General features: G+C 44.9%; 1 protein-coding gene across 1 annotated transcript; it reads right to left on the bottom strand.

Annotated features, from left to right (window-relative positions):
• Positions 1–761: 761 nt before the first annotated feature.
• LOC102781034 (phospholipid scramblase 2-like) lies at positions 762–12,045 on the bottom strand. Its single transcript, XM_087839348.1, has 7 exons — positions 11,923–12,045; positions 11,026–11,116; positions 7,415–7,689; positions 3,499–3,532; positions 3,089–3,309; positions 1,676–1,837; positions 762–979 (listed from the first exon to the last, which is right to left on the bottom strand). The coding sequence occupies exons 2-7, from the start codon at positions 11,036–11,038 to the stop codon at positions 791–793; spliced, it is 894 nt and encodes a 297-aa protein (XP_087695474.1). The 5' UTR covers positions 11,039–11,116; positions 11,923–12,045; the 3' UTR covers positions 762–790.
• Positions 12,046–14,322: the final 2,277 nt, after the last annotated feature.

Genomic DNA, 14,322 nt, shown 5'->3' with positions numbered 1-14,322 from the left:
AAAGAGTTACATTTCAAAAGTATGTCTTTTTGCCCCCTTTTCCCTGTTCATGCCCTATCGGCGGTAATAACATGGGAATGGAAGTGCCACTGGTTGCCTTTCCTCATGAGAGCCATCCCTCAAGATTTCCTCCATTTAAAGCAATGCATTATCAGGGATTGTAACATCTAGTCCTTTTACTGAATATGTTGATTCATGTTCATTATGTTCATTCATGTTTTCTTCAGTTTTTGTTCTACTGCAGAATATTTTTAAGGCTATCTGCTATTAAAAGCCAGGTCAGGCTGATGATTAAGTTTAACATTGCCTACAATATTGCCAAGGGGTGCCAAAAAACTTTAAGCACAAGCACTTTTTCAGTAACTTATCTTTTTTGCAGAATGGTGCTCCAAATAAAGAACTTTGTGTTCACAAGATTGTTAGTTAATCATTTACAAATCAATATTGTTTGTATGCACAGCAATTTAAAAAAAGTGAATATGTAAAACAGTAGGGTTGAGCGATTCGGGTGAAAAAATTGGGTGCACCTAATTTTTGTGCTGGTGCACCTAAGAAAAAAAGTTAGGCGCACCAGTGCAATCATGGCAAAAAGTTAGTCTGGAGCCCAGTACATAACAGGAAAACACCTTCATCGCAGGGCATCCTCCCCATGTTTTCTTTTTCCTCTGTTATGAAAACACACTGCTGCAATTGTTGGCCTCTCCGATTTTCTCAAAGAACATGAAATCCTGCAGAGCAACGCCAAAAGTATTAGATTGTTTTATTCAGCAACACACCACATATTTCAAAATCAACATTGTCCATCTACATTGCGAGGAACGAGGAAGCAGGCACCCATCAGCACAGCTTTCATCTTCACGTCCAAGTCCAGCGGGAACTGGATGCCAAAGTTACCGGTGTCAGTGAAGGTTTCCTTCAGAAGGCCGCCCCACTGCCTGCTGATGCGACCAATGGAGGTGTCGCCATCTTTCCCCTTGAGCTGAACAACAATAAGAATACCAGCGTTCGTTAGCCACAATTGCTTTCTTAAACACTCAAAACTGTTCACATTGTTGCTGATTTGTTTAAATTTGTTTTGCCTTCTTACTGAGAAATATGAGCTTAATGTGCAGTTAGCTTACCAGGAGATAAAACAGCTTTTTTGGTTCTGTATGAAAGGTAACACAATCTTACCATCAGTACCACAAAGGATCATTCACTTTGTGTCAAACTAATGGGAAAAATGTGTTTCCATGAATGCTCTTTAGTGTTGGAAAAGTAACTGGACGAGTGGGAGAAAATACTGACAAGCAAGTTCACCAAGACACAAGAAGATTACGTAATAAAGAAAATCTCAAGCACAATCTTTGTGCAAACAGATGACAAAAATCAGGCTCTGCTGCAATCCTGGCAGGTTAGCTGACCTGATCTGCTTTTTAAGCTGCCTTAGCCTGCCTACAATTGCAATTCACCTGCAAGCTGCTTTGCAACAAACCTCCACCAAAGCTCCTCTTTTTATAATTATTAACTGCCCAATTATTACCTGACTTAATTAAAATCATCATCAAAATCTCTGTGACTGTTACCAATCCTGTTTAGATTATCTGAGTGGATCTGTAACAAATCACTGTTGGCTGATGGATGAAATTTACTCAGAGTTCAGTTTCCCCCACAAACAACGACCCTCTGAGCTCACCTCAAAGTTGACATCTCCACAGCAGTTGCAGGCAAAGCAGGGCCCCTCCAGTCTCATGAGTGTCTCCTTGTTTGCTCCCTGGATGGAAAACTTTGGCAGGAAAGGGTGCCAGTCCTGTTTGATGTACCCTATGGTGGTCCCCGGTGGAGCCTGGACCTCCATCTGTTGGTCACATAGTCAGTTAGACACATAGTGGCTCTCCACAAAATTAGAAAGCTATTTCACAGAGCTTGGTTTGCCCTCTTCCCTGGACACTGACAGTTATAAATAAAATGTCACGCTGTCTGCATCTGTTCCACAGTGCATTTACTGTTGAGGGGGAAAAACAGATCAAAGTGGTAAACACACTGACAATTTAATAATCAAAGTCTGTTGATAATAACATTTGAATTTGATGTTCTAAACAGGCTGTAGAACAGTGTTTAATGGGTGATCACAAAGCTCTTGAATCAAAAGCTTTCCCTGATTCTAAATTTGGCCTCAAGACCATCTTCTTGAGCATGCCTGGATGGACTCCGGTTAGTAGCTGTTAATTTTTTGATTGCTCACTGGAAGCCTCCTTTTAACTGCTTACACTGTGCACTCTGTACATTTCACCATAAAACTCAAACTTGCATAAAAAGCAAATACCAGTGTCCTTGTCAAACTGACTCCAATTTCACATCAATGATCACTTATGATACAGGCAGGGTCTGCAGCTCCAATCGACTGTCAATCCAGAGAACATTAATCTGCATGCAGTTGGTTCCAGGACAGAGCACACTGATAACTCAGAGCAGTTTCTTTGGTCACCTGGACCAATCAGCAGTAAATTAGCCCACTTCCCACACAAAAAACTATTTTAAATCCAGCAGGGTTAAGAGAGGTAGAGGAATAAATCAGACTTGTATAGCAGCTCCACTAAAAACATTCCTGAAGACTAGAAGTAAATCCTGAACAGGAGATGAGCTGTCGTAAGTGTAAGTGTTACAAAATAAACTACAGAGCTCGCGTTTCTCTTAAAATCTTCAGATTTTTCCTTTAATTTTTACATTACACTAAAAAAAATTCATTGCCCCTTATAAAACTGTAATGTCTTGATTTATTTGTCTTTATCTGATCTAACTTTTGTATCTATCTTTATTTAATCAAAAAAGTGATTAGGTATGTCTTAACAGAAAGTAAAGAGTTTATTCTTCCATATCAGAGTCTCTTCAGATATTTACTATAGCTAAACATTAACCAGCACATCTAGATCAAATACAATAATCCAGATATGATGGATGAGTACTCAGATTTCACACCGAAAATGCTTTTGACCGGAAACAATATTGGTGTAGGTGTAGTAAATGAATGCAATATGACTCCATTAACCTCTTTCAACACTAGCCAAGTCACTTCTACTCAAACACAGAAACATTAGAGTGGACAGACCTCTTGCAGGTAGCAGGGGCAGCAGCAGGAGGAGCAGCGGAAAGGCCTGATGAGATGGATGACCTCCCTGTCCATGTTGTCCTTTATTTTCATGTCGAAGCTGCGCAGAGAGCCACAACAGTTCCTTTCGCAGCAGTCACTCTTCTCTTTGGCCTCGTAGATCTTTTGACCCAGACTGTTTTTGATTTCATACTGTCTGTTTTTCTCAAAACAGATGAATGCTGGGCGTGGTTGGGAGAAGAGAAGGGAAAAGGGTGAGCAATGAAGTAACAATAAGTAAGGAATTTCAAGGGCAGATATCATTTTTCTTCCATTCGTTTTCATCTTGAAAGGCTTTAAGCCTCACACACAGCTGCTTATGAGCTGCTGAAGGATTAAATATTCTGTGTTGTACAAGATGCGCGCCTCACCTTCGACTTTCTGATGGATCAGGATCTGGTCAATCTAAAACCGAAGGAGAGAAAGCAAACTGAAAATGAAGCAACTCTGTGGCACATCCTGCAATCTGACAGTCTCTTCCTTCTAAAAACAATTAAAAGCACGCATCAGGCATTTTCAATGCAAATGACCTTCCCATATAAACATTCATTCTTTAAGCCATAGAGTATTTCAGCTCCATCAGACTCTGCTGGTTAAACAAAAATACCTTCTTTCTCTTTGTCTGCAAAGCTAATCAAGCACTAATGTGTATAAAATGCAAGCTTGGGAGGTGTTTCCTTTAATATTTGCACAAATAAATCCTATAGAGGGATTTTTAAAATAACAATTTTGAATGTGATCTTTAACTGGGTTCAAATGGCCAACGGGACTGACCTCGCATATTATTTTGAAAAGGAAACTGACTTTGGTGTCACACATTTCCAAATCCTAGATGAGATTAATGATTACCAAATAGTGCAGCAAACTACTGTTCAAGTATTTCAATGGTGAGCCAATAACAGAACTACAAAATGCTACTTTTACCCACAACAGTCTTAAATATGTGACCTTTTCTCTTACTAAGAGGTCTATGACAGATCCAGGAACTGTATCTGTTCACCCCCATGGCCAGCAGCTTTTCAGGTTCATACAAAATCCAAGTAAAATGGGAGGATTAAATGAGTCATCGTCATTGGAAAGTTGAGTTTAGTTTGGCTTTTAATACCATTGTGCCAAACTCTCCCAGCTCAGTATGTCACCAGCTACCTGACAGACAGGAAGTAGCAAGTGAGGCTCGGGGAGATCACCTCTGAAACTCGGTCCGTCAGTATTGGTGCCCCTCAAGGATGTGTCCTCTCACCTCTATTGTTCTCCCTCTACACCAATGACTGCACCTGCAAGAACTCAGCTGTTAAACTCCTGAAAGTTGCAGATGACACCACCGTCATTGGCCTCATTCAGTATGGTGATGAGTCTGCATACCGGCAGGAAGTTGAGCGGCTGGTACTCTGGTGCAGTCAGCACAATCTGGAGCTGAACATGCCTAAGACTGTAGAGATGGCAGTGGACTTAAGGAGACATCCCTCAACACTCGCCCTCACCATATCAGACAGCCCGGTATCAACTGTGGAGATCTTCAAGTTCCTGGGTACCACCATCTCCCAGGACCTGAAGTGGGAGACCAACATCTCCTCCATCCTCAAAAAGACCCAGCAGAGGATGTACTTCCTAAGACAACTGGGGAAGTACAGTCTTCCACAGGAGCTGCTGATCCAGTTCTACACTGCGGTCATTGAGTCTGTCCTGTGCTCCTCATCAGAGTCTGGTATGGTGCAGCCACTAAACAGAACAGGTGCAGACTGCAGCGGATTGTACGAGCCAAAATGATCATCGGCACCCCCCTGCCCTCCAGGTTCTGACTACCTTCCCTCTCTTTGTTACCATCCGGCTACACTTCTCCAGCCCGAACGACATTCCGATGTCATTGCTGTATATCCTGGTGGTGTGGATCAGTGAATCGATGTCTCGTTCACTCTTGGCATACAACTTGATGTCATCCATGTTGGTCAGTTGGAGGTGGCTGACAACTGCTCCATTCCATAGTCGGTATCCGTAGCCAGTCTTGTCAATTATCTCACTGAGGGGGTTCAGGCCTATGCAGGACAGCAGTGGGGACAGAGCATCTCCTTGGTAGATCCCGCACTTGATGGTGACTTGTGCTATGGGCTTGAGGTTGGCCTCCAGTGTTGTCCGCCACATCCCCATTGAGTTCCTGATGAAGCCTCTCAGGGTCCTGTTGATCTTATATAGTTCTAGGCATTCCAGGATCCCGCTTTGGGGCATTGAGTCATAGGCCTTCTTGTAATCAATCCAGGCAGTGCACAGGTTGGTCAGTCTGGTCCTGCAGTCTCGGCTGAATGCTTGGTCTGCCAGTAGCTGGTGTTTTGCGCTTCTGGTATTCTTGCCCATCCCTTTCTGTGCCCCGCTCATGTATTGACCCATGTGCCTGTTCATCTTAGGCGCTATGATGCCTGACAGGAGCTTCCACGTGGTGCTGAGGCAGGTTATTGGTCGGTAGTTGGAGGGGACTGGTCCCTTCTGGGGGTCCTTGAGGATCAGGACTATCCGGCCTTCGGTTAGCCATTCCGGGTGTCTCTCGTCAACTAGCAGCTGGTTCATTTGTGCTGCCAGGTGCTCGTGGAGTGCAGTCAGCTTCTTCAGCCAGTAGGCGTGAACCATGTCAGGGCCTGGTGCTGTCCAACTCTTCATACATCATGGTTACTGGACCCTGTTCGGGGAGGTCGCTGTGGTCTGCCCTCAGATCCACTAGCCACTGAGCATTGCCATTATGAGTTGGGTCCTTCTCCCATATGTTCTTCCAGTATTGTTCTGCCTCCAGCCTTGATGGTGCTGTTCTCATATTGTTCCCCTGCCACTGAGAGTACACCTTGGCTGGTTCCGTGGAGAACAGCTAGTTTATTCTCTTGACTTCTATCTCTCTGGTGTACCTCCTCAAGCGGCTGGCCAAGGCTGTGAGTCGTTGCTTGGCAGTTTCCAAGACCTCAGGTATGGAAAGCTTCCTGTACTTCTTAGGCACCTTCCTCATCGCGCCTTTCTGCAACTCCGATAGTTGGCTAACCTCCCTCCATGCTACCTTGATCTTAGCCTCTAGCCTCCTTCTCCATGGAGGGTACTGCCCCGTGCCCCTGTTCAACTTGTAGCCAAGCATCTCACTGATCACTGCTGCCGTATTGTATATCAGCTTGTTAGTGTCGGTAATCGTGGCTGTAGGTATCGTCCGTAGTGCTGCATTAACATAATCTAGCAGACCTTCTGAGGGTACTTCACCTAATCTTGGTAACCGGCTATGGGGGATCCAGGTTTCAAGCTTGGCCATGATCCTGTCTTTCAGGTCAGTTCCTCTCACACTCAACGATCCTTCTCCTATCACACTTGGGGCTTGGTACCCAATCTCGGGTGGGGGTGATGATATCTCCCCCCCTGACCTGGCATCCTGGCTCCCCCTTGCCGTAGCATTTATGTTGTACCTCGTCAATCTCTAGCTGTGAGAGAAGTCCCTTCTTTCGAATGTTGGAACACTGAGCTACTAGTTGTTTCGCCATCATTGTGGATGTTGGGTATCGAAGAATCCATAGGTCCATCATCCTATTCATGTAACCCCTTCCGCCAGGGTTACTTGCGTAGTAGCATTCCAACAACGCCCTGTTTTCGTCTCTTGCCCACCGATACCTTCTTCTTCCAGTAGCCCACTTCTCGTCAGGGTGCCCTGGTTCCTCAACACCTGACGCGGACCTTGTTGATCCGGGCAATGTCCGAGCCGGCATGCCTTCATATTTATCTGTCTCGCTCCGCTCATGTCTGCGGTAGGCTTGCTTAGCATAGGGGGTCTAGCCTTAGGACCCTTACTGGATACAGACGCCCCAGGCGGGAATCGAACTTGCGATCTTCTGCTCCAAAGGCGTGTAGACATATACATATATATACATATATACACACACACACATATATATATAAACGCGATTCTGATTCTGATCAAAAGTCATGACATTTAACAAGACACTGGAACCAATGCCACAGCACTCACAATCACGTGATTGCAATGACTTTTTATTTTTATTCTGCCTGTCAGCCTTGATATTGTAATACTAAACATACTATGCAATGACTGATATAACACTAATAGAAAGGAATAACTAGATAGATAAAAGAAAGACATGAACAAGTGGAGCCTACAGTGAATTTTCAGAGCTCATCTTGGAAAAGCAAAATATGTTTGGCACAAGAGTGCATTCAGATCATAATTGTGACTCCAAAAGCTGCTGGACAGGACAGCGTATAAAACAAAATAACAAAAAACTGTGCTGGTTTAACCTTTCTCTGCCCTACCTGTGTGAGGTACTCAAGTCCAGGTGGGACACCAACGGGGACTGCTGGAACTCCAGGAGCTGGTGAAATCCCCCCTGATGGGCCACCGTATTCAGGGCCTGGAGCTGGCCCTATGGGTACTGGCTGGTACAGGACCGTAGGCTGTTTTTTATAGCCCATGTTGAAGCCCGGTGGAGGGCCATGACTGGGGTGTCCATATCCAGGAGAAACTGAACATGGACTTCCACTGGGCTGAGACATGGGGTAGGGTGGCTGGTTTGGAGCACCTGGGTAAACTGGAGGGGAAATCTGTTCAGATATACTGACAGTCTGATTTGACTGAATTTGAATATATGAGCTCGGTTGTTGCCATACAAACTATGACAGTCAAACTTGAGAAAGTAGAGCTCAATATTTACCAATATTTAGCACAAATAAGAAATACAAGGGGAAAAGGCCATAAAATGTAAGAGATCACAAAAAACTAAAACAATCCATCAACTCTGAGTATGAATGACAATATAAATGTACACACATAAAAACTACGCTACAGATATATATATATATATAAATTCCCCTCTCTATCCTTCAAGCTCAGGTCCTCTATCAGAGGCCTGGGAGCTTGAGGGTCCTGCGAAGTATCTTAGCTGTTCCTAGGACTGTGCTCTTCAGGGCAGAGATCTCTGATGTTTTTCCTGCATTTGCTGGAGCCACTTGCTTAGCCAGTTACCACTGGGATCACTGTTACCTTCATCCTCCATATCTTCTCCAGCTCTTCTCTGAGCCCTTGGTATTTCTCAAGTTTCTTGTGTTCCTTCTTCCTGATGTTGCTGTCATTCGGACCTGCTACATCGATCACTATGGCCGTCTTCTTCTGTTTGTCTACCACCACTATCTCCAGTTGGAGACCAGTTTTGACCTCGCGACTTCCAGGCCATAGTTGGCACAGATGTTTCTGTATACTATGCCGGCCACTTGGTTATGGCGTTCCATGTATGTCCTGCCAGCTAGCATCGTGCACCCTGCTGTTATGTGCTGGATTGTCTCAGGGGCATCTTTACACAGCCTGCAGCTGTGGTCTTGCCCGGTGTGGTAGACTCCAACCTCTACGGATCTTGTGCTTAGAGCTTGTTCCTGTGCTGCCATGATTAGTGCCTCTGTGCTGTCTTTCAGTCCAGCTTTGTCCAGCCACCGGTAGGATTTCTGGATATCAGCCACCTCCTCTATCTGCCGGTGGTACATACTGTGCAGGGTCCTGTCCCTCCATGATGGTGCCTCCTCTTCCTCGGGTTTCTGCTGCCTGAGGTATTCACTGAGCACGTGGTCGGTTGGGGCCATCTTCCTGATGTATTCACGGATGTTCACTGCCTCATGTGGTGTGGTGCTGACACTCACTAGTCCCCGGGCACCTTTCTTCCACTTAGTGTACAGCCTCAGGGTGCTGGACTTGGGTGAAACCCTCCATGCATGGTCAGGAGCTTTCTTGTCTTGATGTCAGTGGCTTCTATCTCCTCCTTTGGCCCATTTATTATCCCAGCAGGGTACCTGATCACGGGCAGGGCATAGGTGTTGATAGCCCGGATCTTGTTCTTACCATTCAGCTGACTCCTAAAGACTTGCCTGACCCTCTGTAGGTACTTGGTGGTTGAAGCTTTCCTAGCGGCCTCTTAATGGTTTCCATTTGCCTGTGGGATCCAGAGGCACTTGTAGCTATCCTCGATTTCTGCAATGTTGCCTTCTGGTAATTCAGTGCTTTCATTTCTGGCTACCTTCCCTCTCTTTGTTATCGTCCGCCTACACTTCTCCAGTCAGAACGACATTCCAATGTCATTGTTGTATATCCTGGTGGTGTTGATCAGTGAATCGATGTCTTGTTCACGCTTGGCATACAGCTTGATGTCATCCATGGACAGGAGGTGGCTGGCAACTGCTCCATTCCGTAGTCTTATTAATGATCTCACTGAGGGGATTCAGGCCTACGCAGAACAGCAGTGGGGGCACAGCATCTGCTTGGTAGATCCCGCACTTGATGGTGACTTGTGCTATGGGCTTGAAGTTGGCGCTACATCCGACTGAGTTCCTGATGAAGGCTCTTAGGGTCCTGTTGATCTTGTACAGATCTAGGCATTCCAGGATCCCACTTTGGGGCATTGAGTCATAGGCCTTCTTGTAATCAATCCATGCAGTACACAGTTTGGCCAGCCTAGTCTTGCAGTCTCAGGCAACTGCTCGGTCTATCAGTAGCTGGCGTTTTGCACCTCTGGTATTCTTGGCAATCCCTTTTTGTGCTCCACTCATGTATTGAGCCATATACCTGTTCATCTTAGCCGCTTTTATGCCTGACAGGAGCCTCCATGTGGTATTGAGACAGGTTATTGGTTGGTAGTTGGATGGGACCGGCCCCTGCTGGGGGCTTTCAGTTAGCCATTCTGGGTGTCTCTCGTCAACTGTCGTCCTGGCTCCCCCTTGCCGTAGCATGTGTATAAGATATATAAAGCCTATAAAGCATGGTGTGCCTGTATGGTTTCTCATTTCAAGATTTAAGGCCAGATTCTTACCTTCCAGTTAGAGAAGACACAGAAGCTGAGAGCAGTGAGTGGCGTGTCTCACCCAAAGCAACTGCTCTCTGCTCACCAGAGTGCAAGTGGGCGCTGTGAATTCCCCCCCCCCCCCCCTTTTTTTTTTTTTAAACTAGGCAGGGAAGAGCTAATTAGCCAATGATTGCTACATGACAGTAAGAACACACTTATACTGGAAAAACTGAAACCATGATACGTTGGAAACCAATTATCAGTATTCCCATGGTGGAAAAACTGAATATATGATCTGATGTCATGGCCTGGGTCTAAGGACCCAGGGCTCATGTATTTTTTGGATAGCTTTATTTTTCCGTATGTTGTGTTTTGGTGGTTTTCTTTCCTTTTTTTCCTCCTTCCTGTGTGTGTGGTCATATGCGCTCCCGGATTTTTTGGGTCGCTGAGGGGACTGTGACCCGGAAGTGTTCCCGCACTGGAGGCTGTTGCACCTGCTGCTCGTTAGCCTTCACCAGCTGCAGCTGATGGCCTCATCAAGAGAGTCCTACTTAAGAAGGTGGCGGGGCGGGGCTCCAGTCAGTGCGGGATTATACTATGTCAAACCTGTAAAGTACCTCTGTTGATGGGTGTTTGTGTGAACGACATTGCTACTGTGGGTTTCCTGCTGAGCTGTGTGTGTTTTTGTGCCACCAGGAGTCGGGAGTGAAGAGTGTCGTCACGAGGGGAAATCACGGAACAGAATCGGGTTTTGTAGTTGTCACCTTTTTCACTGTTTATGGATACGTGCACTGTGTGGGATTCACAGAGGAATTGCCACGGGAGCCACAGTGCTGGATCTGTACATAGTTGTTGTTCTTCCACTCACTATAAATAAATCCACTGTCCTTCACTATAAGAGTCCAGCGTTTGGGTCCCACTTTCCTCAACTCCACGGTCTGCCATCGCTGACCGTGACGGTGATTACAAGCGAGTAGTTTTTCTTTTGGGGGGGTGGACAGGAATTTCTGCTCACATTTTCAAAACACTCTTACATCTTCATATTTTCTCCCAATGAAGAAAGGAAAACAGTCAGCACAAATGTGAAATCTAGTCACTTACCAGGAGCAGACATGGTGGAGAGCTTTTCTGGGTGAGGAAGAAAAATAAGGTCACACTTCCCGACGCAATCCTATGGAAATTCTATGGAAAACTGAAAGGATAAAGGGAAGAAGAAGAGAAAAAAGGGGGAGGGGTGGGTGAGATAGAAACCAGCAGGAGGAGGGTGCACAGAGAGCGACAGTTGCATAAACATGAATGTTTAACCTTAATCGGTTATGCCCTCAAGGCGAGCGACTCGAAGTTGTGTGTAAATGTGCCCTGTCTGGGATCCTGACACAAAGCTTCACGGATAATATTCAGACACAGCCCAGAGGTCCAAAACAATCCTGATAATGTTGGGTTCAAACTCGTGGCCCTTTTGTCCCTGATGAAGACCTAAATTATGAAAATCAAAGGATTGGGCGTGCCCCGTGTCAGTGCAGGACTTGCAGCTAATGGAGCCATTTTTCCCCCATTTATATGTCATTAAAGTACACTCAGGTTCCCATAAGAGCTCATTAAAAAGAAAAACACCTACAGCTTCTTAAAGCCCATGAGCATCTCCTGCCTCGTGACCACTCTTTACGTCGTAGTAAAAGAAAGAATAAGAAAAAAAGATGTCTGTGAAGGTTCTCAGTCACCCAGGTCATCGTACTCTAAGGAGCTTGGAAAGAAACGCGTCTGGACATCTTTACGTTTCTTGAAGACGTTTCTCCAACCATCTGAGAAGCTTCTTCAGTTCTAAGAGCAAAACTGGGACTCTCCACCATTTGCTCTTAGAACCCAAGAAGCTTCTCAGGTGATAGGAGAAATGTCTTCAAGAAACTTAAAGAAGTCCAGACGCTTTCTTTCCAAGCTCCTTAGAATAAGAAAAATAAGGTAATGAACAGCACACACACTCACACAAAAATATCTCACCTCTCTGGCTGTTTCCCTTGAAGTGCCAGCGACAAGAAACGAAACTTAAGTGGGGGGAAAGCAGAGGGTTCCTTCCCTAACCTGCTCTAACCTGTGCTGTACGCCTCTCATCCTCTCACTTCTCTCTAGTCTCCTCCCCCTTTCCAGGATTTTAAAGCTAAGGTTTTGGTGGATCATTGAGCTGTGAACATGAGTGTTTTAGTGCACTGGGCGGGAAGAGGAGACTGGCGTCACCAGAGACGTCTAAACTTGCGAAACACTGGCGCAGCTCCGGCCACCAGGGGGCGCCAAAATGCCAGAAATCACAGCTACTTTCTCCAGCTCCTCCTCCTCAGCCTCCTCAGGAAACACAGACACTACAGTAAATACATAGAGTGTACTGTCAGACTTTTTGATAATACAGCGCTGGAGTTAAGGAAGAGTAAAAAAGTATGACTAATATTGTGTAAGAGAGTAGCAATAATATGTAATATAAGAAACAGCTTCTTGAGGTATATGTGTGGAATACCATGTCTGTGTTTACCTGTCACAGAGTGAGGTTACTATACAGTTATTATACAGGTTTATAGAGAATAGTAGAAATGATTTCCTGAAGCTGACTTTATGATACTGAGGTTGAATCAGTCTGAGGGAGAAGGAGCTCTGGTGCCTCAATACTGTGGAGTGGAGCAGGTGTGATGGGTTGTCCATGATGGAGAGCAGTTTTTTTAGTGAAATCCCTCACTGAGTGAAACGCCTCCAGATTTTGGCCAGCTTGCTTACCCTGCTGGCATACCCTGATATACTAATTTTAAGAACTCACATCGCTAGTAAGTTATTGTAGTAACCCATGTTAAGCCTTTGTTAATTACTCGGTTAATAGAAGCTACTAGGCCACATTGATCGCTTCTCATTTCTTTTCTAGTTAAATAGCAAAGTAAGCTAAACATGCTTCCCCGTGTTAACACTGTTTTTCTTTGTCTTCAGCTATGACTAGAAGCCTGGAGTCAGTCTTAGGTGGACATCGGCCCCGAGCTCATACAGTAGGGGTGTTCAGAGTGGATCAGCACAGCAAACTCCTTCCTCCTGTGATGCGGTGATGCAACAGGATCCTCGTCCGTTGAGCGAGGCTAGTATTGCTGCCCCTCCTCAACCGCCACCTCCCAACCTGAAAGTGTTTAGAAAAGCCCAAAGGACACCACGATTAACCAAGGACAGGGCAACACGTTCCCCCAGCAAATGGTTCCCTCCAATCTAAACCAGACACAACCCCAGCCTCAGCAGGTTGTCGGGAGCTGCATGCTCTACCCCACAGCTGGATGAGTACTCTGACAGCAGGAGAGAGATCAGGAGCGAATAAGAGAACGGGAGAAAATGCCCCGGAACACAAGAGAAAGTCTCATTGCACAGGCAAGTGATGAGATTCCTACTGATCAACATGATTTTATGCCTTTATAGTGATAAAACTGAAATTATTTAGATCCAAAGTGAAGGTCAGACCTCCTGTTCATGCAAATTTTGTGAAACACCTGTAGGGAAACCAGTGCTCACTTGAAAAATGTCTTATGTTATAAAAAGAAAACATTTTATAACCAAAAAATCAAAGGTCAACATCACTGTAACATCATATGTTGTGCAAAAACCCTTTTCTGGCTATTACTGAACCATACACAGTATAAAACATGGGCATAGCTTCCACTTTGAAAAAAAATGAAGCCAATGTGGAAGTGTCTCAAATCTACATTCTATCTGAAGGCCACAGTAGCTGTGGTTGCAAAACGAGTTCTAGTCATATAGAAGGGTATGGGGACACAGCTTCCTGTGAGCAAACACTTTGCTCCTGAGTTTATAGGCTCAGTAAGTCATAGTAAGTCATTTGAGAGTCATATTGAATAAAAATGGTGCCTTGGTCATTGAGCAATGGTTTTGCAACCTGCCTTTCTCACCACATCAGCTTTTTAGCAACCAAGATGGTGACCGTGTAAACCAACTGATGATGTCACCCTGTCTAAATCCATCTTCTGTCCTGTACATGTACTGAACACTATAAAAGACAGAAGAACAAATTGCGGCCATATTTACACTGATGTAAACTACAGCTTGTCTGGTTGGTAGTAACTGTCTGCTGTTTTCATTTCTCTGTTCAGGTTATGGAGGCGGTACATGACGTGACCACGGAGGAAGTTCATAAAGCACTTCAATGAAATGACTGGAACCCAGTGCGAGCTGAACAGCAACTAAAGGTCAGACCATCAAATAAAGAAAAAAAATCCCACTTGAAGCTAATGATAAAATATAAGCCATAGGAATCTATTTTATACATGTAAAATATAAATGGCCATCAAGGAAGATCAAAACAATATATGCTCTATATAAAAAGGCATTTAAAAAAAAAAGTAATAATGTTTACATATACGGAAG

Source organism: Neolamprologus brichardi, chromosome 3 (assembly GCF_056152115.1).
Source record: "Neolamprologus brichardi isolate AB-2024 chromosome 3, ASM5615211v1, whole genome shotgun sequence".
NCBI classification, from domain to species: Eukaryota; Metazoa; Chordata; class Actinopteri; order Cichliformes; family Cichlidae; genus Neolamprologus; species Neolamprologus brichardi.
This window is presented reverse-complemented; position numbering and strand designations above follow the sequence as displayed.

Coding starts and splice junctions, on each gene's coding strand:
- LOC102781034 (XM_087839348.1), bottom strand. Junction 3,533..7,414: donor GACTTGAGTACCTCACACAG/GTAGGGCAGAGA, acceptor CTTCGGTTTTAG/ATTGACCAGATCCTGATCCA. Junction 3,310..3,498: donor GATCCATCAGAAAGTCGAAG/GTGAGGCGCGCA, acceptor AACCACGCCCAG/CATTCATCTGTTTTGAGAAA.